This window comes from Pantherophis guttatus, chromosome 10, assembly GCF_059756535.1.
Source record: "Pantherophis guttatus breed Tessera chromosome 10, ASM5975653v1, whole genome shotgun sequence".
Lineage (NCBI taxonomy): Eukaryota > Metazoa > Chordata > Lepidosauria > Squamata > Colubridae > Pantherophis > Pantherophis guttatus.
Window position 1 is genome coordinate 1973728 of NC_142072.1, and position 26083 is coordinate 1999810.

At 46.9% G+C, this 26083-nt stretch overlaps 1 protein-coding gene across 3 annotated transcripts in view; it reads left to right on the plus strand.

Moving 5' to 3' along the window:
• Positions 1 to 25832, plus strand: part of NOVA2 (NOVA alternative splicing regulator 2) — a 36434-nt gene extending 10602 nt beyond the window's left edge. For all 3 annotated transcript variants that reach the window (XM_060693782.2, XM_034438154.3, XM_034438153.3), the window contains 3 exons: positions 10240 to 10383; positions 16083 to 16249; positions 21199 to 25832. In XM_060693782.2, coding sequence (XP_060549765.1) covers positions 10240 to 10383; positions 16083 to 16249; positions 21199 to 22215 — 1328 coding nt within the window. In that variant the 3' untranslated portion in view covers positions 22216 to 25832. The remainder of the gene's footprint in view (positions 1 to 10239; positions 10384 to 16082; positions 16250 to 21198) is intronic.
• Positions 25833 to 26083: the final 251 nt, after the last annotated feature.

A 26083-nucleotide genomic window follows, 5' to 3' on the forward strand; every position in this document is an offset into this window, starting at 1 on the left:
AGGAGTGTTCAACCCTGGCAACTTTAACATGGATGGACTTCAATTCCCAGAATCCCCCAGCAGGCTGGCTGGGGAATTCTGGGAGTTGAAGTCCACAAGTCTTAACCTTGCCAAGGTGGGGAGCCCCGTGATTTGGAGCCAGACATTAAAAGCTGGGTGATCAACAGACAGCACTAAAAAGAAACTAAAAACTAAAAAGAAAAAAAAGTAACTGAAAGCCAGAAGGCAGAACGAAAAGCTGGATGATGAAGAAAAGAAGAATTATTTTTAGAGCTCAAGGTCACCCAGTCACATTGAGTCGTGGGGGGAGGGAGGTCAAGACTTTCTCCCCAGTTATAATTAAATGGAGAGTGACTTTTGGCAGACACAAGGATGCCAGATACTCCTTATATTAAGGAGAAGCCTTGAAATGGAATTACTTCCATTTCAAGAGGAGGGCTTTCTGATTTATCCACAGTTTACAAGCCAGGGAGAAACCTGGCAGGGTGCAAAGGGTGGGGGAGGGGGGGCTTTATTTTTTATTATTTATTTATATCCCATCTTTGTTATTTTTTCAACTCAAGGCAGCGAACATAACTGACAGCTTCTTCTTCCTCTTTTCCCCACAACAGCAGCCCTTGTGAGGTTGGTTGGGCTGAGGGAAAGACTGGCCAAAAGTCACCCAGCTATACTTTCATGCATCAGGCGGAACTAGAACTCACAGTCACCTGGTGATTGGCCCAAAGTCACCCAGCTGGTTATCCTGGATTTAAACTCATGGTCTCTTGCTTTCTAGCTTAGTGTCTTAACCACTAGACCAAACTTTTTGGAAATCTTCAGAGAAGGAGGCCTGAAAAGTCACGAAGGAGTCAGATGGAGGAAAAGAAGCAAGGCCACTTTCTCTTGGCTGATCAGCTTGGGCTCCGAGACAGTTCTAATGACTTAGCTGCTTTAATCCACCTGAGAGAGGGAATTCTTTTAAGTGGATTTGGACTGAGGATCCCTCTGCTTAGAGAAACCCTCGAGGGAACCTCGTGGGGGTGTCAAGACAGGAGGAAAGCAAAGATGTCCAAGAATAGATGTGGTTACGTTTCTCCCCATCTTCCTCATGAGAAGCCACTTTTATTTCCAAGTGGCCCACTAACAAAATAATAATCATAATAATCATAATCATATATTTTAAGAAGATACTTGGTTGATACCTCGGATGCTGGCAGCAACCCGTATCAACCATTAGCACCAGTCAATCATATTTGTGACATATTTTTAAATTTTCAGTTGACTGAGTTTCATGTTTAATGAATAAAAGAGATAATAATAATAATTAAAAAAAAAAAACAGATTGTAACTATTGCAGCACAATCTCTCGAAATATTCCTGAAAGCCAACGTTTCTCTTAGCAACTTTAAAGATACAGGTAATCCTCGACTTATGACCTCAATGGAGCCCAATGGAAATTTATGTTTGCTAAGTGAGACATTTGTGATGTATGTAGTTTTGCTCCGTTTTTCGACTTTCCTTGTCACTTTTGTTAAGCGAATCACAGCTTAAATGAGTGCTTAAATGAGTCACCCAGTTGTTAAGTGAACCTGGCTTCCCCCCTTGACCTTCCTTGTCAGAAGGTCGCAAAAGGGGAATCAGTGCGGCCGTCATAAATATGAACCAGCTGTCAAGTATCCAAATGTAAATCCCGTGACCATGGGGATGCTGTAATAGTCTTAAGTGTGAAAAATGGTCATACATCCCTTTTTTTCAGTGCCGTTGTAACTTTGAACGGTCACTAAATGAACTGTTGGAGGTCAAGGACTAGCTGTACCTGTATTTATCTCTCTGAATCTCCAGATGCCGAGGAAGCTTCTCGGATGAGAAGCAAAACCTCTTCAAAAAAACCCCAGAAAGTCCAGTTGCCTCTTGGAACAAAAGCACCTTTGGGACTCTGAATCTCTTGTATTCATGTATGTGTGTGTCTGTGTTTGTGGTGCACGTGTAGGAAATACTATATTTTCCATAATGTTTGTGCCTCATGTGCTTAATAATCGTGATACGGCTCTGAAACGTGTCATTTTGTATGTGCACAAAGCAACCCAGGAATGGTTGTTGCAGGAAGAGTCTTTAAAGATGGCTTGTTTTTAAATTGGACCACATGGTAGTTAACCCAAGTTTGTGCAAATGGTTTAAACCAGTGGTGGGATTCATTTTTTTCTTACTACCGGTTCTGTGGGCGTGGCTTGGTGGGCGTGGTGGGGCTTGGTGGGCGTGGCTTGGTGGGCATGGCAGGGGAAGGATACTGCAAAATCCCCATTCCCACCCCATTCCTGGGGGAAGGATATTGCAAAATCCCCATTCCCACCCCACTCTGGGGCCAGCCAGAGGTGGTATTTGCTGGTTCTCCGAACTGCTCAAAATTTCCGCTACCGGTTCTCCAGAACCTGTTGGATTTCACCCCTGGTTTAAACATGTCATCCGGAGGGATGCCCGAGTGACCCCTTTGAAGGCTACAGTCACACAGGAGGGAAGCTGATGGTGGTGGCGGGAGGCTCAGCCCACCCACCCAGACATCATCAAAAATGCTCTGCACATGCGCAGAACCGCACCACACACTCCCAATAGTGAACCGGTAGCGGCGGGATTTGAAATCCACTACTGGTGCATTTGTTGGCGACAAGCGTCGGTAAGGATTGATGCGATGCAGTGGGAGAAGGGGAAAAAAGCAACATCAGAACCAATAGAGACATTATTAAGAAAGCCAGCTGGGGAATTCTGGAAGTTGAAGTCCACGCATGCTGGCTGGGGAATTCTGGGACTTGCAGTCCATGCAGGCTAACTGGAGAATTCTGGGAGTTAAAGTCTGTGCATGGTTACTGAGGAATGCTAGGATTGACATCGGTGCATGCTGGCTGGAGAATTCTAGGATTTGAAGTCCAGACATCTTAACGTTGCTAAGGTTGAGAAACACTGGATTAAACACTAGTCTTACATACACTAAACCTGGTTAACTGACACCCTTTTAATATATATTGATAGGGACCCACCGCCCTTAGTCTGTCTGTAGAAGCCTTGCCAGCTGGAATCCAATATTCACTTTTAGGGTTTAGGATTTTTCAACGGCGCCTGCTTGCAAGAAGTATCGGGGGGGGGAAACCCCACCACCCTTGTCCTTTTGTGGGAAGACCCATGGGCGTGGCCACAATTCCTGGGCCCAGCTTCAAAAACAAACATCTGAAGGAGAACGGACCAGATTCTTAAGGTAACCAAGGGCAACAGAAAGCCTCTTTTAAAGAAACCGAGTTATTTTCCAGGAAGTAAACAGAACATCTGTTATTCTCAACTCACAAACAAAAAAGGCTGTGATGACTTTTCTGTATTAGTGAGTTATGCCTAGATCAAGGGGTCTTGTGGACTTCAACTCCCAGAATTCCCCAGCCAGCCATGCTGCCTTAAGCATTAAAACCAGTTGGGTAACTCTGGGTCAATCACCAGGAGATGGGGAATTCTAGTCCCATGATAACTGGTTGAGTGACTCTGGGCCAACCACCAGGAGACAATAAATTCTAGTCCCACCTTAAGCATGATAGTAGGACTAGAACTCCCAAGAGACGAGAGCTCTAGTCTTGCCTTAGGCGTGAAAGCCAGCTGGGTGACTTTGGGCCAATCCCACCCGCTCAGCCCAACCTACCTCACAGGGTTGTTTTTTTTTTTAATTTGATTTATATGCCGCCCTTCTCCGGAGACTCAGGGCGGCTTACAATACGTTAAGCAATAGCCTTCATTCTTTTTGTATATTTTATACAAAGTCAGCTTATTGCCCCCACAAACTGGGTCCTCATTTCACCTACCTTAGAAAGGATGGAAGGCTGAGTCAACCTTGAGCCTTGGAGAGATTCGAACCAGCAGAAATTGCAGGCAGCTGTGTTAATAACAGGGTGCACTAAACCACTGTACGTTGTACATTGTTGTTGTATGCAACGACATTTTCATAAGATTGTGGGAAGAAGGTCGCAAAATCTTCTGGAAAAGAAAAGGGTATTATTAGGCCAAAATTCTCAAAATCCAGAGTGAAAAGGAGAGTATCTGGAGCAGGCTGGGGAATCCTGGAAGTTGAAGTCTGCAAGTCATAAAGTTGCCAAGGTTGGGCACTCCTGCTCTAGATATTCTCACTCTGGATTTTGAGAGGATTTTCTCTGCCCTGAAGTTTTGGAGCGTAGCAAGAGGCCGGCTGACACTGCAAGCAGCGGACTTGATGGATCAGTTTCTTTGTCGGCAAGTGCATTTACTTTTACGCAAAGTTATTTAAGGCAGGAGCCCTGAGCTGCAAGCCTTCCAATAAATTCTGGATTGCCGCAAAGGAAAAATTTGCTTTGCTTTGCCTGCCATCCATCTCTTGTCAGCCGGTTCTCTAGGGTGCACCCAATTTCTAATCTCTGTTTGTGCAAATCGCTTAACTCTCATCGGTTAAAGGCCTCCCAGCTGTACACTTGTACTGTTTGAAAGTCTGGATAATTTTTAATCTTGGGGGTGTGTCTCTGGATAGCTGGGTTCGTACGTGTGTTTCACTATATTCCGGGGATCCAGTTTACGATCCGGTCTGTTTTGCAAAACTGCAAAGACTTGGATTTTGAAAAAAAGTTTATTTTTTTTATAAAGAATTAGTACCGCTTGATAAACCCCTTAGTAAGGCCGCACCTGGAATCCTGCATCCAGTTTTGGTCACCACATTACAAAAAAGATGTTGAGATTTTGGAAAAAGTGCAGAGAAGAGCAACTAAGATGATCAAACGCCTGGAGACAAAAACATAGGAAGAACGGTTGCAGGAATTGGGTGTGGCCAGTCTAGAGAAAAAAAAGGACTGGGGGGGGGACATGATAGTAGTATTCCAGAATTTGAGGGGAAGAATGGGTCAATTTATTTTCCAAAGGACCTGAAGGCAAGACAACAAACAATGGATGGAAACTAATCAAGGAGAGAAGCAATCTGGAATTAAAAGAGAAACTTTCTGACAGCGAGAAAAATGATCCAGTGGAACAGCTTGCCACCGGAATTTGTGAGTGCTTCATCACTGGAGGTTTCAAAGAAAAGAATGGACAGCCACCATTATACCACTGAAATGGTATATGTTCTCCTTGAACGGAGGCTGAGCTAGAAGACCTCCAAGGTCCCTTCCAGCTCGATTCTGAGTTTCCAATTTAGTCTTGTGCCTGAAAAGGAGTTTAAAGTTTCCCACTTTCTCGAGGTGCTTTAAAGCAGGGGTCCCCAACCTTGGCAACTTTAAGCCTGGAGGACTTCAATTCCCAGAATTTCCCAGCAAAGCTGGCTGGGGAATTCTGGGAATTGAAGTCCTCCAGGCTTAAAGTTGCCAAGGTTGGGGACCCCTGCTTTAAAGGGTTCTCTATTCAACAATCCCCATCACTGTTTTTCTTCTATCCTGAACAGCCCCGAAGGTCTCCGTGGGGAGCCTCACCTTGCCCTCTGGAGGTCACCAAGGAAAACCGCGCTCGGCGCTTGTGCTGTGGGATTTTTGTTCAGAAAGAAAGAAAGAAAGACAGAAAGCCGGGGAAGAGAGGGTGTGTTTGTGTGCAGGTGCGAACGAGGGAGCTGCTCTCACTCTCTCGATGGAAGGCTTTCATTTAGCAACGGGAGTTTTGCAACCAGAGGAGGAGCGGTGAGAGCAGATCCCATGTGCTTCTCACCAGCTTAGCCATCGCCTCTCCCGTCAGCATAGGTGAGAGAGGCAGGAGGAGAAGTAGGTCAGCCTCCTTCTGGAGTAAGCTGGGTGTGCAGGAGCAACCCCTCCGTTTCAGGTCAGGTAAAAATAGATACTCCTGAGTGAAAGTGAAGGGACGGATTTGGAGTGCCGGATAAGCGCAGACTTTCTCCCTGCACCCGTTGCGCCGCTCGCCATATGCTTCCCCGGACAAACGCCAAAAACCAGATTTAATTTTTGTCGTCGTTGCGATGTGTGTGTGTGTGTGGAGAGGGGATTGTAAGGACGGATGGAGAGAAGTCATTTGCTTATAGACGCCACAGGTGCCTTGAACCGCAAGGTGGGCGCCAATGCATTGGATGATCATCAGAAATACAAGGAAATAAAGGTCCTTGGCTTACGACCATAGTTCAGCTCCACATTTCCGTTACCGAGTGAGACAGTTGCCGAGTGAGTTTTGCGACCTTTCCTGTCCTTACGTGAATCACTTGCAATCGTTAAGTTACGAACACGGTTGTTAAGGGAATCGGGCTTCCCTCCATTGGATTTGGCTCACCAGAAGGTCACAAATGGGATCACCTGAACCTGGGACACTGCAACCATCATAAATACGAGTCTGTTGCCAAGCGTGTGAATTTCGATCAGAGGTTGATCACGTGACGACAGGGTGCCCTCCACGGTCTTAAGTGGGAAGAAAACGATCATTAGTCACTTTTTTCAGTGCCGTTGCAACATCGAACGGTTTACTCGTCAAATGGCCATAAGTCAAGGACTAGCCTGTATTCAAGAATGCAACTCAACAGTTTCTGGATCCCGAATGCTGATTTTTTCCCTCTCTAAACTGAGTCGCGTCCATTCAGGCCAGGGGTGTCAAACTCAATTTCATTGAGGGCTGTGGTTGACCTTGAGGGGGCGTGGCCAGCTGGGTGGGTGTGGCCAACTGGGTGGGCGTGGCTAGTTTGACGCCACTCCCCAATCTGCTGGCATGTTTCCTCTTTGCATTGGGTAGACCAGGACGGCACTGCGGGCCAGATCCGACCACATCGCAGGAGACATTCGGCCCGCGGGCCTCGAGTTTGAGACCCCTGATTTAGGCGATCAAAAGAGTAGATAAAGTGGCAGCAATTTTCTCCACCAGCTGTATCCAAATATCTGGAAAGGCTTGAGCTAAGGAGTCCGGGCAAACCTCCGTATAAAATTAATATTTTAAGCACAGCGCTGGAGGCTGGAGGCTTAGCACGCTCATCCCAACTCAGCTGGCTTGAGTCGCTTGTACGAAATCGTAACGGCATTCTTCTACTTCTTCTTCTTCTTTTTTTTTTTTTCCCCTTAAAGAAACTCTCATTTTGAGCAGACAGAGCAAACTCGATTATGCTACTGATTATTAAATTACGGCAAGGCCACTTTGCTCCAAACCTGCCATTTCAGGATTGTTGCTTTTTTTCTCCCTGGCGCTGGAAATAGCTGAAGATCTTTTGGGTTGCAATGCGAGGGTGAACGAAGCGGCCCCATTCACACAAGCGTAAGAAAACCACCATCGCCACTGACTTTCTGGAGGGCTGCCCTGAGGAGGAATTTGAAAGTGAGGGGGTAGGGGGCAAAGGGCGTGTGGAAGAAAAGGAATTTCCTTCGACTTAGAACCAGAGCCAAGCTTCTAGTTCTCAAGGTTGTGGAATGGAATGCAGAATAACTGAATAACAACAGAATTAGAAGGGACCTTGGAGGTCTTCTAGTCCAACCTTTGCTTCAGCAGGAAACCCTATGCCATTTTATAGGGTTTGTAGAATAGAATAAAATATAGAATAGGCTTTATGGAATATTCTATTCTATTCTATAAACTATAGGGAGAAATAGAATAGAATGGAATGGAATGGAATGGAATGGAATGGAATAGAATAGAATAGAATAGAATAGAATAGAATAGAATAGAATAGAATAGAATAGAATAGAATAGAATAGAGGAGAGAGGTGGCATCTTTTAAGAAACTTGGATGCCAGGTTTACGAAGTCCCTTCTTTCAAATAAATCAATGATATTTGTTCCTTCTTTAGCTCTTCTTCCCCTTCATGGTTGCAGAGCAAGCTGGGTGTTTTATTGTTTTGGCTTTGCAAAACCGGTGGGTTGTGGGAAAAGCTGAGTGGGATTGATGGGAACAAGGTGACGGGAACGAGGTTGGAAAGGCACTTAGGAAGCATGTTGTGCCTTCAAACACAGGCAGAAAATTCAATTTTGTTCCTGCGGGCCTCGATAGGGTCATAATTTTCTTCCTCGGGGCCCCTTCTGGGCTGCTGAAGTTTCTCCAACTACGGCCCCACCGGTCCTAAAACTGTCACTGAAGGTCTTTGGTGCTCTGTTTCAATGTGCGGCTTTGAAAGCTGGGAAGTCTCTTTGCCAGAAGCCGACCTTCTCAAAATATTGAGAAAGATTTCTTCCTGCTTTCTGGCCCTTAAGGATACCTGGGTCACCCCTTAAGAATCACCAGTGTTAGAAATGACAGGATGCAAGCAAAAAAATAAATAAATACAGTGATGAACAAAGGTAATATATGTGTCCCGGGATAATGTTGCAGGATCCGGTCTGAGTCAGTCACGGGGACGAAACGGGAGGTTTTGGGCTCATGCTGGAGCCCATCCTCAGCGAACTTCTCTTTCGCTAGAATGTGTGCACTGGGTCAACATATTAAAAAAAAGATGTTGAGACTCTGGAAAGAGTGCAGAGAAGAGCAACAAAGAGGACTAGGGGACTGGAGGGTTAAACATACGAAGATCGGATGCTGGAATTGGGTATGTCTGGTTTAATGAAAAGAAGGACCGGGGTGACATGATAGCAGTGTTCCAATATCTCAGGGGCTGCCACAAAAAAGAGGGAGTCAAGCTATTTTCCAAAGCATCTGAGGGCAGGACAAGAAGCAGCGGATGGAAACAAGGAGGGAAGCAACCTGGAATTGAGGAGTAACTTCCTAACAGTAAGAACTATTAACCAGGGGAACTGCTTGCCACCAGACGTTGTGGATGCTCCAACACTGGAGGTTTTTAAGAAGAGATTGGATAGCCATTTGTCTGGAATGGTATAGGGTCTCCTGCTTGAACAGGGGGTTGGACTAGAAGACCTCCAAGGCCCCTTCCAACACTGTTATTTTGTTATTCTGACTGTTCTACCCATTGTGTTTATATGGTGCCTGGTTGTGTGTAGTTTTTAGTTGTTAATTAGGGTGTTGATGGCTATTAAGTTGTTGATTGTTGTTCCAGATTCAGTGCTGAGTTGGAGAATTAAGGGAGTTGTGGAATGGGCTGGTCTCCGGAGAATGTGACTTAGCTTTTTGCAGAATAATTTATTTGTAGGGGTCCTTAATTTGATGCTTGGGGCTACAGTTATGGGGGAAAGGGATCCGGTTAAGAGAAGACCTCGCCTCTCCTTGTGTGTATCTCGCTCCCTTCCTCCCTGTCTTTTAATTGTAAAAATTCTTCTTCTTGTTGTTGCTATTTATTATTTTCATGTTTACTGGCTTTGTTTGAATGTTTGTAAGCTGCCCAGAGTCACCTCTAGTCTAATAAATGCATAAAAAGAAATAAAAAGACTGGATCCCGGCTGCAGTTTCCTGCCCTTTTATCACCGTTTGCCATTCTCGTCTGAAAGTTACACAAAATGACACAATTCCTTGATGGGCCAGAAGGCTAAAAACTACCATACAGGTAGTCCTCGATTGATCTCAAAATATCCCTTGCTATCCAAGAGTGTTGTTAGGCGAGTTTTGCTCCATTTTACAACCTCGCTTGCCACAGCTCTTAAGTGAATCATTGCGGTTGCTAAATTAGTAACATGGTCATTAAGCGAATCTGGCTTCCTCCATTTGACTTTGCTTGTCAGAAGGTCACCAAAGGGGGATCACGTGACCCCGGGACACAGCAACCGTCGTAAATACAGGCAGTCCTCGACTTACGACCAGTTCATTTAGTGACCATTCAAAGTTACGACAGTGCTGAAAAAAGGGACTTAGGACCGTTTTTTTCACAGTTAGAACATTTGCAGCATCCCTACAATCATGTGATCAAAATTCAGCTGCTTGGCAACTGACTCACATTTATGACCGTTGCAGTGTCCCGGGGATCATGTGATCCCCTTTTGCAATCTTCGGACAAGCAAAGTCTACGGGGCAGCCAGATTCCCTTAACAATTGGATTCCTAACTTATCCCTGCAGTGATTCACTTAGCAACTGTGGCAAGACATGTCGTAAAAAGGGGACAAGGCTCACTTAACAAAATGTCTCCCTGAACGCCAGACATTGGGGCTCAATCGTGGTCATAAGCCAAGGACTACCTGTACGAAGCAGTTGCCAAGCATCCGAATGTTACAAGGATGGTAAGTTGTGAAAACGGGTCATAAGTCACTTTTTTAAGTGCCGTTGTAACTTGGGTCACTAAATGAGCTGTCGTAAGTGGAGGACTAGCTGTCGTTGTTTCGCAGGTTCATCACAGCCGGAGAAAGTGATGGCTTTCCTTTGATCGGGAATTCTTGCGATGCCTCACAAGATTTTGTCTCTTGTTTCCTTTCCCGCAGAAGATGGCGAGTACTTCCTTAAGGTCCTGATTCCCAGCTATGCCGCCGGATCCATCATCGGCAAAGGGGGCCAAACCATCGTCCAGTTGCAGAAGGAAACCGGAGCCACCATTAAGCTCTCCAAATCCAAGGATTTCTATCCAGGTGAGTGGACCAATCCGCCTTTCTCTAGCCAAGCACAGCGGAGATGCTTAAAAAGAGCAGGTATTATTTTTGCTCCCGGGATACGATTTAATTTTTTTCCTGAATATTGTAGGGCACTTTGTACGTTTCTGGATTGAATGTTGACCCCAAAATGGAGTACAAGTTAGTCCTCGGCTTACGACCACAATTGAACAATTCCCCAGCCAGCATGCTAGCGAATTTGAAAATGTGTGGACTTCAACTCCCAGAATTCTGGGAATTGAAGTCCACTTATCTTAAAGTTGCCGCAATTGAGAAGCATTGACTGCTTGAACCCTGTGTGGACTGTGAATCGTCGTCTTGCAGAGGCATGATGGGAGCTGTAGTCCCAAAGCCCCAGAGGACTTCAAATCCTAGAATTCCTCAGCCAGCAGGTCGGTGAACTTTAAGGTGCGTGGATTTCAACTCCCAGAATTGTGCAGCGGTTGTGCTGGTGGACTTCCAACTGCTAATTGTCTTAGTTGGCTGGGGAATTCTGGGAGTTGGTCCACAGGTCTTCAAGTTTGAGAAACGCTGACGTGCTGTATTTCTGTTTGAGCTGTGCTAAGGCTGTGAAGCCTCGTCTTGTAGGGACGTGATGGGAGTCGTAGTTCCAAAGCTCCCAGAGGTTTCTCAACAGGGAATAGCAAGTCTAGGTCTCTCCACTCCCCCCTTCCTTTGCATCTAACCTTGTGTCCATTTCCCTGCCCAGGCCTTCCTCTGTCTGGATGGTGCCAAATCCTATCCTTCCATATTCAGAGAAGGCTGAAGGATCTGCAGAGGGCACCCCGGGCTCGGACTGGGACGGTGTTGTAGCCTGTCGACCACCAGCCCCTTCAGCAGCTGAATCAAAGGAGGAGGAGGAGGCGTGGGAGTCAGGGTCAGCCTCAAGGCAGCCTGAGAGCTCCAAGGGGGAAGAGGGAATGGAGCTGGCAGAGAGAGAGAGACAGAGGCAGAGTCTGGGCCGTCCGTCAGCCCTCAGATGGAGAGTCAACAGCCCCCAGATCTGGAGGTGGCTGATGAGGAAGAGGAAGAACAGCTGGGTCCAGTGGCTGATAGAAGGCAGAGGAGAGGAGAGCAGTGGAAATCTATGGGCCGGTCCTTGGGAGGGAAGAGCCACTGCTGCACCCTAGCTCTGGGGATAAAAGGCAGGGAGTGGAGAAGAATAGATGTGGCAGACAACTATTCAGCTCCCTGCCAGACAGCCCTGTTAGCCTGCGGTGAGAGAGAAAGAGAAACTTTTTGCCGGGGCTTCTGGTGCTCCTCATAAAGGAGTCATTGCTACAATTAAGAGGGTTTGTCGTGTCTGGGGAGCTGGCTCAGAAGAGAAGGGGTGGGGAGCCTGGAAGAGCAAGCCCAGGCTGCAGCGAGGACCGGATGAGCATGCGTGTCCCTTCTCCTGCCCTCTTTTTTTGGGTCTCTTTAATCCCAGCTGGGATTGAAGGACACACAACCTTTGGGTGGGGCAACTCTGCTAAGCCGCTTTGCCTTTAGAGAGGCCGGGAAATCCTCCCTGATGCAAAAATAAAATAAAATAAAATAAAATAAAAATAAAGGATGCTTGGGCGGATGAGAGAGAGAGATGAAGAAATCGGCCTGGATGGTGTTGCCATGGTGATGGGGAGCAGGTGCCCTATTTGCCGGCAGCTTCCGGGAGGGAGCCCCCCCTCCCATTCCCTCCCCTCCCTTTTTTCTCCTAAGGGGAAGGGAACCCCTCTCTATTCGACAAGATTTTGGCAGCTGTGGAAACGTAGCGCGAAAAAGAGGCAGAGCCAGGTGCCCTTGACGGCGCCTGGCGCTTCGGGAGCATTTGCAAAAAAAAAAGCTCCCTGCCTTTGCAAAAATCCCAGCCTGGTGTTGTGTGAGGAATTAATCCCAGGGAGGGCTGCTGGGCAATCCGGCTGACAAATCCAGCGGTTTGCAGCTCCTTCTGCCGGCTGGAAGGGCAGCTTTTGGTGCCAGCCGGAGGGTTGGCGAGGGTGGGAGGCCTGGGCAGGGAAATGGCAGAAAGCTCGATGCAAAGGTCAGGAGGAGGGGGACGGAGAGAGCAAAACTGGCTTTTCCCACCTCAGAAACCTCTGGGGGCTTTGGGACTACAAATCCCATCATGCCCCTGCAAGACGAGGCTTCACAGCCTCAAGCAGAAATTCAGGCAGTCCTTGACTTACAACAGTTCATTTAGTGACCGTTCGAAGTTACAACAGCACCAAAAAAAGTGACTTAGGACTGTTTTTCACACAACCGTTGCAGCAACCCCAAGGTCAGGCGATCAAAATTCAGGTGCTTGGCAACCGACTCATATTTATGACGGTCGCCATGTCCCGCAGGGTGACGTGATCCCCTTTTGCAACCAGCAGAGTCCATGGGAAAGCCAGATTCACTAAACAGCCGTTAACAAAGGCGGCCATTCGCTTAAGAACCCTGGGAAGAGAACCCCTAAAATGGGGCCAAACTCGCTTAACCAACGTTTCCCTTAGCAACCTAACTTTGGGGCTCCGTTGTGGTCGTAACTCAAGGACTCCCTGTACAGAATTGCTGGCTTCGGAAAAGGAACCTCACTTTTGCAAGCAGAGATGAAAAGTTCCGTCCAGATTTCCAATTTCCTGTTGCCGAGGAGGACGGCATTTAAAATCTGTGTTTTTATAATCCGGACCCCTAATTTGGAAAGGGGAGGAGGAGGAGGAGGGTCAGCCTGCCAAAAAATAAGGGAGGGGTCTCCTCTGGATCCCAACCAGGGGTGCTACAATCATCCTGCGCCCCCAATTTGCATCCTTGGAAGTATTTTTTGCTTGGGACCTTCTGCCGAATTTTGGCATGGGATGTTTTGAAGCAACGGAGCTTTTGGGTGAACGGAAAGGAAACAGGAAGGGCTGGTTGGGCAGGGCTGGACCGGCCGGCGGGGGGGAAACGGATTGAATGGCAGGAAACGGGCCTGGTGATAAGGTGACGGGCAGGACACGGACTGGGAGGCAGCCCTTCAGGGATGGGGAGGCCTGGAGCCGATGGGGACGATTTGAAGCCGATGAAGGACGGTTGCGGGAATTGGGTACGGCCAGTCTAGAGACAAGAAGGGCTGGGGGGGACAGGAGAGCAGTCTTCCAGTATTTGAGGGGCTGCCACAAAGAGGGGGGGGGGGTCCACTTGTTTTCAAAATCTCCAGAAGGCAGGAGAGGAAACAATGGATGGAAATTAATCAAAGAGAGAAGCAACCTGGAATTCAGGAGAAACTTCCTGACATTGAGGACAATTAGCCAGTGGAACAGTTTGCCACCAGAAGTTGTAGGTGTTCCACCAGTGGAGGTTTTTAAAATGAGACTGGACAGCCATTTCTCCAAAATAGGGTCTCCTGCTTGAGCAGGGGGCTGGACTAGAAGACCTCCAAGGTCCCAACTCTGTTATTCCATTCCATTCCATTCCATTCCATTCCATTCTATTCTATTCTATTCTATCCTATCCTATCCTATCCTATCCTATCCTATCCTATCCTATCCTATTCTGAGAAGCCACCTGGCATTAAGGAGAAACTTGCTAACAGTGAGGACAACTAACCAGTGGGAGCCCTATCTCGAGGGTGGGAGGTGTCTCTTCCTTAATTCCAGAGGTGCCAAGAAGCACCTTCTGCACATGCTCAGGAACACATCCACCAGGGCAGCTTCCCATCAACCAGGGATGCCTCCCCCTCCCAATATCAGATTCTGGGGGTTCCAATACGGTAGGTGTGGGAGGGGTGCTTTGTCTCCTCCCCAATGCCTCTTTTTCACACCTCCCCCCCCAGCCGGCTTTGGATGAGACCCCGGCAAAAGATGATAGGGCTGCCAAGGCCACGTGGGCAAAGTGGTCCCCTCTTTTCATCATCCTCCGGTTGCCTTGGCGATAGCCTCCTCCCCTCCCCCACCAAGCTGCCTCCTTTTTGCCAATGAGGGGGTGCCGGTTGCCGTGGCAATGGGCCCTGGAGGCCAGCCGCCACGGATTGGGAGTTGGCGGGCGGGGAGAGCCGCCGTGGGTTGCCATGGCAATCGCAAGCCGGGGAAGAGAAGCCGAGGATGCGGGACCCATCTTGAGGATGGGGGGAGTGTTGAATGGGGGCAAGCAATTTGCTGGAGGGTTCAGTCTTCTAGACATCCTTATCTCCTCCTCCTCCTTTTCCTCCTTCTGTTTTTCTTTTTCCTACTTCTCTTTCTCCTTCTCTTTTTTCTTGTGTGTCCAATCACACTTGGCCAATAAAGAATTCTAATTCTAATTCTATTCTATTCTATTCTATTCTATTCTATTCTATTCTATTCTATTCTATTCTATTCTATTCTCTGCCTTCCTTCCTTCGTTTGTTCCTTCCTTCCTTCCCCTTCCCTCTCTTCCTTCGTTCCTTCGTTCCTTCGTTCCTTTCTTCTCTTCCTTCCTTCCTTCCCTCCTTCTCTCTTTCCCTCCTTCTCCTTCCTTCCTTTGTTTCTTCCTTCCTTTGTTCCTTTCTTCCTTCCTTCGTTTGTTTGTTCCTTCCTTCCTTCTCCTCCCCCACTCCTCCTCCCCGTCCTCCCCCCAAGCGAACTGCAATCCTTCGGTGCTGCCACCACCTTCTATTGCCCCCAAAAGCAGCGTTTCAATTTCTGAGGCGTCCTTCCCCTCGCTCTGCTCTTTCCCTGCTTCCTTTCCCTGAAGCCCCTGCAGCTGCTTTGCATGCCCAAAGTCCTGGCCACGTTGGCATCATCGCCTCTAAATCACAAGCCGGCCACACGGGGAGGACCAGAACTGCAGTGGGCGGGGCCAGGGAGCCAAGTGGGTGGGGCCATGTCCTCCCAAGGGCAAAGATTCTCGGCGGAAAGGCCCTGGGATGGTTTGGCTTTGCGTTTGGGCCTCAACCCACGCAGAGAAAAGGGAATCCCAGTAAAATAAACGTTCGGCTATTGGTTTTTCTCACCCAAAAGGGAAGGCAGGCAAGCTGGGCCGTCCATTTGGGGTCCCTAAAAACAGGACGGGGGTCCAGAAGCCTCGGACTCCTTATTTGCAAGAAGTGGGATCAAGGAGCAGCTGAGAGGGAAAAATCTTTCTTGTTGCAAGATCCCTGAATCCAGAATCCTGTGGGATGGATCGAGGAAGCAGGTCCTCTTCCCAAAGGAATGCCTTCTGTTCTTTGCTCTGGATTTTGTTGACAGCTATTCCTCTACTTACGACCACAATCCCCCCCTCCTATTTCAATTGCTAAGCGAGGCAGCTGTGGTGAGCTTTGCCCCATTTTACGACCTTTCTTGTCACAGTTCTTAAGTGAATCTCTGCAGTCGTAAAGTTAGTCACACAGTTTTCAATCTGGTTTTTGCATGTCAGAAGGGGGATCACGTGACCCCGGGATGCTGCCACCATCATAAACACGAGTCACTTGCCAAGCGTCTGAGTTCTGACCACATGACCAGGGGGATGCTGCAACGGTCGTAAGTGCGAGAAACAGTCACCAATCACTTTTTTTCAGTGCTGCTGTTCCTTCCAACGGTCACTCAATGAACCATTGTAAGTCGAGGACTGCCTGATTTAAAGTTCTATGCTGACCATCTCACTATCCAAAGCAGTTTGTGGTCACTTGTCCCTCCAAGCCGAGACCCCTTCCAGGAAAAGGGACCCAGCCGACCTCAACCCCTTCCAGAGCTGCCAAGTCCCATTTTAAAATGTGATTTTTTTCCCCTTCCTCCACGCAGGGACCACGGAGCGGGTATGCCTGGTGCAAGGAACCGCCGAAGCCCTCAACGCCGTCCACAACTTCATTGCCGAGAAGGTTCGAGAAATCCCCCAGTCGGTGGTGAAACCCGAGTCCGTCAATATCCTGCAGCCACAGACCACCATGAACCCCGATCGAGCCAAGCAGGTAAAGAACGGTGGATATTTTGTACCGGTGGGGTTTTAATTTCCTGGTGGGAAAATTTATAGTTTTGGAAAAGAAAAACAGACGGTCTCTGCGAGATTAGAGCGAAGGGCATTGCGTTTAATTTGCCTCTTCAAGTGGATTAGACTAAAGTTTTTTAAACTTGGCAACTTTAAAATGGGTGGACTTCAACTCTCAGAATTCCCCAGCTGAAGTCCACCCATCTGAAAGTTCATTAGCAGTCTGGCTGGGGAATTCTGGGACTTGAAGTCCACCCGTCTTAAAGTTGCCAAGTTTAAAAAACATTGGATGAGCCCACAATTCCCATCATCCCCAGACCAGCGAAATTTGAGGAGTGGTGTAATCCAACACATTTAGATGCTATCAGATTCTGCCACAGCGTTATTATTTGAGAAAGATATTTTTTTTTTTGTTTGCTCCTGTTACCTTACCAATCCATTGGTTGCAAAATATTGGCGGTCTAAAGGTTAAGCAGATGCTTCTGAAAATATCCATCCAAAATGTTATGAAGGCTTTTCATCATCTCTCATTTTCATTCAGCTTTTCCCAAGCACCTAACATTCAGACCGTGTGCTATTTTTTACCATTTTGCTGGTACAGCCGAGAGTCACCTGGGAGACGTAGTGCTTATTTTCGTCTTTAATTGATGATTAAACATTGCAGAGGGCTGTCAAACTAGACTTCTCTTTCTATTATTTCTAAGTTTGAAAAGGGATCTAAATTCAGGCCCTGCATGGGGACTGACAAACAGGCGTTTTCAAATATAAATTCCAACAGATTCTTTCTGAGAGATATTTAAAATAGATCTCCATTTCTCTTGCATTAAAAACCTGGGCCTGTTACATTTCAGCAATGCATATTTTGATTGATTGATTACACGTATAAGCCGCCCATCTTGCTATCTCGAGAGCGATTCTGGGCAACTTATAGTGCAATAAAATAAGAATATAAAAACTCATTTATCAGTGTAGAAACACTTAAAATTACAGGAATTCAAGAGGAAAAAAAGGATAAAAAACCCGTCAGAATATTAGGGTCTGATGCTTTCCGCTCTCCAAATCAAACCTTAAAATGTTGGCAGAACCACCATATGGGCGGCAAATAAATTTGATAAACAAATAAAAATAAAATAAATCAACAAAATGCAAAAACACAATCTACCTTCTGTTTAAACAAACAGCCGTTTGTTGCACAGAGAAAGATCTGTATGTTTCCTATTAGGAGAAGAAAATGCCTTGAAAAATTAGGAGGTGCTCTCTCTCTCTCTCTCTCTCTTTTTCTCTCCTCCTTTTTCTTTGTCTCTTTCTTTTTTCCTCTCTCTCTCTCTTCCTCTCTCTCATTTTCTTTTTTCTCTCTCTTCTCTCTTTCTTTCTGTCTCTTCCTTTTTCTTTCTCTCTTTTTCTTTCTCTCTTTTTCTTTTTTTTCTCTCTTTCTCCTTTTTTTCTCTCTCTCTTTTTTCCCTTCTCTCTCTCTTTCTCTCTCTTTCTCTCTCATTTTCTCTTTCTCTCTTTCTTTCTGTCTCTTCCTTTTTCTTTCTTTCTCTCTCTTTCTTTCTCTTACTTTCTCTCTCTTTCTTTTTCTCTCTCTTTCTTTCTGTCTCTTCCTTTCTCTGTCTCTGTCTCTTTCTCTATTTTTCTTTCTCTCTCTCTCTCTCTCTCTCTTTTTCTCTCCTCCTTTTTCTTTGTCTCTTTCTTTTTTCCTCTCTCTCTCTCTTCCTCTCTCTCATTTTCTTTTTTCTCTCTCTTCTCTCTTTCTTTCTGTCTCTTCCTTTTTCTTTCTCTCTTTTACTTTTTTTCTCTCTCTTTCTCCTCCTTTTTTTCTCTCTCTCTTTTTTCCCCTTTCTCTCTCTCTCTTTCTCTCTTTCTCTCTCATTTTCTTTCTCTTTCTCTCTTTCTTTCTGTCTCTTCCTTTTTCTTTCTTTTTCTTTCTTTCTCTTACTTTCTCTCTCTTTCTTTTTCCCTTCCCCCCCTCTCTTTTGCCATTCAAGCTTCATGTACACAGAAGGGATTGGATCACAGGTCTGCATTGTCCCTGGATTGTGCCGTTGCTATGACAGCCAGTTGTGGGTTGTGGCTACAAGCCAGGCACAAAGATGATGCCACATTTACACAGGAGGCAGGAATGTGGTACAGAAGTCACTTTATCTGCCCGTCTGGATAGATGTGGAAAGAGAAAGTATTTCTTAAATGCTTCCTTGACTCCTAAAATTACCCTTCTTTTTCAGAAGACATTGTGACCTTCTTCCCACATTCTTATGAAAATGCTCTTTTTTAAAATATTTTTTTAATCCTGCCTTTATTACTTTTGGAATAACTCAAGGCTACAAACATACATAATACTCCTTCGTTCTCATGTTTTTCTCACAACAACAACAATAACCTTGTTGGGTTGGACTGAGAAACCTGTTGGAATTGACCCCAAGTCATCCAACTGGCTTTCAAGTCAACGGGGAAGCCAGATTCACTTAACAACCAGGTTACTTAACAGCTGCAGTGATTCGCTTAACAAATTGTTGCAAGAAAAGTCATAAAATGGAGCAAAACTCCTTAATGAATTTCTAACTTAACAAAATAAATTTTGGCCTCATTTGTGGTCGTAAGACAAGGCCTTCCTGTATCCACTCCAATCTCCAGAGCCAACAGCATTATTAAAGAAACACACACAAGGACCCACAAACACACAGACACACAATCTCATTCAAGGCCCCACACATTTAATTATATCTGAATCCTAGGAGTCCAACTTAATCCCAGTATACGTCAAGTGCCTTCTGACTAAACCCGTGTACATTCAGCCGTTCAGCAGAGGCACTGCCAAAATTCTCCGCGCGCCCTCTTGTCTTCCAAATTCATCATCCCGGGCAATAGCCAAACAGCAAACGCGAGCTTCTAGTCCTCATGCATAATTCATATTTCCCCCTCCTTGCAGAAAAGGGCACATGAGGTTCCGGCTATAAGTAGAACAAGTTTTGCTTTCCTCTCATGTGTGCATTTGGGCGTGTGTGTGTGTACGCTCAGACAGAGATTTCACTTTCTATCACGTCTAAGATGGAACGCCTGGAGCCCAAACATGTCAAAACTTCGCCTGTCCCTCCGTTGAAAGGGTCACAAGGCGGCCCAACCCGGAATTGTCCTAAATCTTGAGGGTTTCAATGGATGGAGAATGATGCTGTCCATGGTGCTGAAGGCAGTTTTGCAATTAGGCTGTTTGGCAAATATAGTAGAATATAGGATGATTTTTTAAAAAAAATTAAAAGGGGATGGGGGGGAGGAAGAAAATTAATGGGCCTCTATTGTCTGCGGTTTATTTTATACGACTTTTTAACTTGCCCCTGACAAGACAAGACAAAGCCTTAGTAAGACCACACTTGGAATACTGCGTCCAGTTTTGGTCACCACACTATAAAAAAAGATGTTGAGACTCTAGAAAGAGTGCAGAGAAGAGCAACCAGGATGATAAGGGAACTGGAGGCTGAAACATACGATGAACGGTTGCAGGAACTGGGCATGGCTAGTCTAATGAAGAGAAGGACCAGGGGAGATAGGAGAGCATCTTTCAATATTTGAAGGGCTGCCACAGAGAGGAGGGGGTCAAGCTATTTTCCAAGGCACCTAAAGGCCAGACAAGGAATAATGGATGGAAACTGACCAAGGAGAGATTCAACCTGGAAATAAGGAGGAATTTTCTGACAGGGAGAACAATCAACCCATGGAACAGAAGTTGCCTTCAGAAGTTGTGGGAGCTTCATCAGTGGAAGCTTTCAAGAAGAGACTGGACTGCCATCGGTCAGAAATGGTGTAGGCCCTACACTGTAAGGTCTCCTGTTGGGCGGGGGGTTGGACTGGATGACCTACAAGGTCCCTTCCAACTCTGTTAATATGTTTTAAAAAAACCTGGTTGAATTGGATTGCAAAAGAGTTTAGAAAGCAGTACAGGTAGTTGTTGGCTTACAACAGTTGGTTTAGTGACTGTTCAATGTCGCAACGGCACTGAAGAAAGGGACTTATGACTGTTTTTCATACTTATGACCATTGCAGCATCCATGCCGTCATGTGATCGAAATTTGGATCCTTGGCAAGCGACTCCTAGTTACAATGGTTGCAGTGTCCTGGGAGGGTGTGATATGATCTCCCTTTTGCGACCTCAAAGTCAACGGGGAAGCCAGATTCATTTAACAACTATGCTACTAATTTAAAAATGGCAGTGTTTTGTTTAACAACGGTGGCAAGAAAGGTCGTAAAATGAGGCAAATCTCACTTAACAAATGTCTCACTTAGCGATATAAATTTTCGGCTCAACTGTGGTCGCAAGTTGAGGACTACCTGTAGAAACCCTAAACCTGTGTCAATTAAACCTAATTGCTATTTTTTTTTGTTGGCATGAAATTGTACTGATGAGTAACAGGGTGATCTGGTTCCTCACGGACACACTAGCTCAGAAACACCATCATCCCACTCTTTTTATTATAAGAAAAGTATGTATTTAATATTACATGTTTTAGCAGCAGTGAGGATTATCTTCGCACGATATTGGAAAAACGAAGAAACACCGCAAGATGAAGAGATAATTAGGACGATATTAGATTGTGCAGAAATGGATAGACTTACACTGAAAATTAAACAGAAAGAAGACACAAAATATTACCAAACATGGAATTTATTTTACCAGTGGTTGGAAAAAAGGGGTGGAGAGAATAATAATGGAACCTGTGTTGCTAAAGCAAATTAAATACCCAGACATCACGATGTTCATTAAGCACTAAGAAATGTAATTAATAGAAAATTAATAAAATTTATTTTTTTTAAAAAAAATGACATAATCCTGGTTTAGCCCAGTTTAGCATGAAACGCCATCCCGCCCTGATGTAGAAGAGGGTTAGAAGTCACAATCCGAACTCAATGCTCTTCCTCTCCTTTCCCCCCCAAATTCAGGCCAAAGTGATCGTCCCAAACAGCACAGCTGGGCTGATTATCGGCAAAGGCGGCGCCACCGTCAAAGCCATCATGGAACAGTCCGGCGCTTGGGTGCAGCTGAGTCAGAAACCCGAAGGCATCAACCTCCAGGAACGCGTGGTGACCATCAGCGGTGAGCCTGAGCAGATCCACAAGGCCATCGACATCATCGTCCAGAAGATCCAGGAGGATCCGCAGAGCAGCAGCTGCCTCAACATCAGCTACGCCAACATTACTGGCCCAGTGGCCAACTCTAACCCAACCGGATCACCCTACGCCAACTCTACAGACGTTCTACCTGCGGCCGCAGCTGCCGCCACCGCTTCAGGCTTGTTGGGCCACACCAGCCTGGCTGGCGTTGGCGCCTTCCCAGCTGCCCTGCCGGGTTTTTCCGGCAGCGACCTCTTGGCCATCAGCACAGCACTCAACACCTTAGCGAGTTACGGATACAACACCAATTCTTTGGGGCTCGGCCTCAATTCGGCCGCCGCTTCCGGGGTCCTGGCTGCGGTGGCCGCCGGAGCCAACCCAGCGGCTGCGGCCGCTGCTAACCTCTTAGCTTCGTATGCTAACGAAGCTTCTACGAGTACCACGGCCCCAGCCGGTGCAGTTGGCGCCTTCACCTTGGGCTCTTTAGCGGCGGCCACCGGGGCAGCCAACGGCTACTTAGGGACTGCCTCCCCGTTGGTGGCCAGCTCCTTCCTAGCCACCGAGAAGCTAGTGGAAAGCGCTAAAGATATGGTGGAGATCGCAGTGCCGGAAAACCTAGTAGGTGCCATTTTGGGCAAAGGCGGGAAGACGTTGGTCGAGTATCAGGAGCTGACAGGGGCCCGCATCCAGATTTCCAAAAAGGGTGAATTTATTCCAGGTACCAGGAACCGTAAAGTCACCATCACCGGCACGCCAGCCGCCACCCAAGCCGCGCAATATCTCATCAGCCAGCGAGTAACGTACGAGCAAGGAGTCCGGGCCACCAACCCACAGAAAGTGGGATAAGAGGAGGCCAAAGAGAAGGCCTGGGGAGGGGAGGAGGAATAGGTTCAATCAGCTCATTCATCGTGAAAAATGGTAACCGCCATGACCCCGACCCCTGCCCAGTGCCCGTCTCTCTGCCACACACACACACACACACACACACACACACACACACACACACACAGATACACAGAGCCCCCTCTGATTGGGAAGCAGCCCATCATATTCTGCCGGACGTTTATTTCACCAACGGTGTGGCCTGATTGTGTATATATTTCTCTCTCTCTCGGTCTACATATATATATTTATATATATATGGCGACGTTTTCTTTTCTTTTTTCAGTTGATGGATTTGAATAGAGAAACAAAAAAAGATTTTTTAAAAAAGAAAACAGTCCTCTTTCTTTCCCTCTCTGTTTCTGAGTCTCCGAACGAGTCCGATGGAGCAAGGACCGACCTCTCTAGCTTTCTTTCCTCTCTCCGGGAGAGGGTAGATCAGCTTCAGGGATCTCTCGGTGGGCTTTCCGTGCCCTTCTCCACGTCCCTTTGATCACGGGTAGATGGTCAGGTTGGGTCTTGGGAAGGAAACGGGGAAGGAGTTAGGCCCCGACTGGAAGCGTGACATTATTCCTGCCGTGATCGATTCCGCTTCTCTCTCGGAGCAAAAGGAGGCAGTTGGGTTTCCGCTTCTGAGTTGCCTTGTTTGTCCTGAATGAAGATGAGGAGGGAGAAGGAGAGGTTGGGGTAACAACCTTGTTCAGTTGGCTTTGAAACAAACAACTATATTACCATTCAAAGCACATTTTTACAGGTAGTCCTCGACTTACGACCACAACTGAGCCCAACATTTCCATTGCTAAGCAAGACAGTGGTTCAGTGAGTTTTGCCCCATTTTACGACCTTTTCGCCACAGCTGTTAAGTGAATCGTTGTTCAGTGAATCGCGGCTTCCTCCCCCTCCCCTCCCTTGACTTCGCTTGCCGGAAACCAGCTGGGAAGGTCGCAAAAGGGGAGCCCGTGATCCCGGGACGCTGCAACTGTCATAAGTGCATGCCAGTTGCCAAGCACCTGCATTTAGACCGGCGGACCGTGGGGGACACTGCAATGGTCCTAAATGTGAAAAACTGCTTATAAGATCACTTTTCTCAGTGCTCTTGTAACTTTGAGCGGTCACTAAACGAATGGTTGTAATTCGAAGACTACCTGAATTCTTATTTTTCGTAAGGAAACGCTGTGTCTTTCCTCTCCATTTCCCCAGCCCTGGTGATCAAAACACGGTCCTTAGATGAAGGTTTCGTAGACAGGATCTGTGTTCGGTGTTCTACTGAAGGAGGAGGAGCTTGAACCAGGGGTAGAGAACTGGATCCAGGTATTGACGCAGGGAACTCATGACGATAGGTGTCTTCTTGTCTTGCTGGGGATCTTGCCCAGAGTTGCTGCGGTGACTCTTCCTCGGGTTTGGGATGAGCATCCCCCAATTGCAAAGAAGGCTGAACCTCCTGAGATATACAACATGTTGAACCTCCTGAGATACGACCTGCGTCCTGGAAGGAGAGGGTCAGGTCCTTCTTGTGTGATGAAAGTCAGACTTGTGGAGTCAGGGTCGGAGGTGGTATTCAACTGGTTCGGACCGGTTTGCCTGAACTGGTAGCGGAAATCACGGGTGGCCCAGCCCACCTGCCTTGGCTCTATGCCGTCCTATTTAGGCACCTTTTTGAGGCCCGAGGCACACGCTCACATATGCGAACCGGTAGGGAAAGTAAGTGAATACCAGCCCTGGTTAGGGTTTGGGGACCTTCTTCCTGCGGTCCACCTACAATTTGTTGTGTCTTCCTTCCCAGATGAGGTGCTGCGTCCCCTCTACTCTCACACCCAGTTGTGTTTGGGCCACAGGAAGATCTTCATACAGGAAGGTGGCATCTGAACCTGGAAAGGCCCAAACCCCAGCTTTTAGCTACAACTCTTAGCAACAGTGGTGGGAAATTTGGAAGGAACGACGTGGCAACGAAAGCTCCTGTTTCTCCAGGGGACCAGTCAGTATTATGGGCTGTTGAGCTTCTCCTCAAGCCCAGACAATTGTGTTTTCTTTCTGACTTTCTTTTTTCTCTGTTTATTCACCCTCTGATATGGTGTTCCTTAACCTTGGCAGCCGGAAGAGGTGTGGACTTCAACTCCCAGAATTCCCCAGCCAGAGGTTTCAATCTCCCATCAGAATTCTGGGAGTTGAAGTCCACACCTCTTCCGGCTGCCAAGGTTGAGAACTTGCTCTTAGTATAAACCAGCAGTATTACTAACCCACCATGGTGAGGTGGCCTTCATTCATCTCCTCCCTTCGTTCTCGTGAATCTTCCCAGTGAGGGTGTTCTGGTCTTCGTGTAGTTCTTTTTCTTTTCTTTTCTTAAGATCATAGTTTGATCAGGGCTTCCTGTTCCCAGTGTAAACTTCGAGTAGCCGTGAAGGCCACATCAAGAACAGGTCCCACCACCACCCAAGTGGTGACTTACCACTTGGTAGGACTCTGCATCTTGATCTTCTAGTTTGGTTAGTTTCCAAACGGGATGACCGCTGGGTTATCTCCTCCTCTCCTCCTCTCACCCTCAAAGGGTACAATGGATGGATGAAGGAATGAATGAATATTAAAAAAAAACACAGGGTATCTCCCTGCTATGTTTACATATCGGGCTCGTGTCGTTCTCTCCGTCCGTAGGGAGCTCGCCCGCTTGTCGGCTTTTGAAGGTTGCCAGCATTTTAACCAAGAGTTTCTTGATCTTGGGTTCCTCCCCCCCCGAGGATGATCAGAGTTGAGTCAGCCAGCAAGGCTGAACAAATCGACCACACGTCATTGCAGTGTTTGTGGTAGCTTGCTCCTTATGTGTTTCTTCTAAGGATGATGGCGTTTATCCAAACAGGGCTGGAAAAGGTAGCTTGAGGGAGGACCTCACGTTGTTGGCTTGTCTGATGGCTTGTGACAGTTCCCAGTTCTGTCATTCAGCATAAAAGGCCTGAGTTGTGAAGTCAAAGTCTACCTCTTCCCAGAAGATCCCACCAAGGTGTAGAAGATAGCATGATGTTGCTGGTGGACGTCTACCCGGGCATTGTGTTGGTTGAGCTAGGCGTGTTGGAAATGTAGCGGAGTTGGTGACCTAATGTTTCTTGAAGTTGGGGGGGAGAAGTCTCACGGGAATCCTAGAGAGCCCCAATGTTCTCTAGGATAGAAGTTGCTGGCTGGTGCATTTGGTGTCCTTCTCAAGACTCGAGACCCGAAGAAGCTGAAAAACGTAACTAAGGAGAGAAGGTCTCCAGCCTCAAGTTTCTTCTCTTGAGGGCTTGGCCAGGTCCTTGTCTGTCCCTCTGGCACAGATTTTCCTATGCTGCATTAAAATTCCCCCCCTCCCTCGACTCTTCAGCACTGAGTTATGGACTTCTGCAATATTTCAGTGACTCTCAAAGGGGGGGAAAAACCCACAGTTCCTTTCAGACTGTCTCCAAACCATCGGGTGGAGATTCAGATCTGCCAGGAAAGAACTTAGCACACGGCCCATCTTTCCTTGAGGCTCTTAAAACAAAGAGTTTGATCAACTGACCGGCTCGCTTAGGCCAACGGCTCTGGTTTCGGGGCGGTAGAAGTGGGGACATATAATGGGTGGGTGGGTGGGTTTAATCTCTTAGGTAGTAGCATGTGTCTGTTTTCCTTCTTAGGCCGAAGGGAGGGTCTTAAGACTCTGAGAACCACTAGAGAACAAACAAAAACAAAAATGTGAAACTTATATACTATTAATGTGTTGGTTTTTTTAAGGAAGCAATATCTATTTAGCATCTTGCACTGATTTTATGGAGTAAGAATGACTGCAATCAGCATTTTATCGACCAAGATTCACAGCTAGGGATGT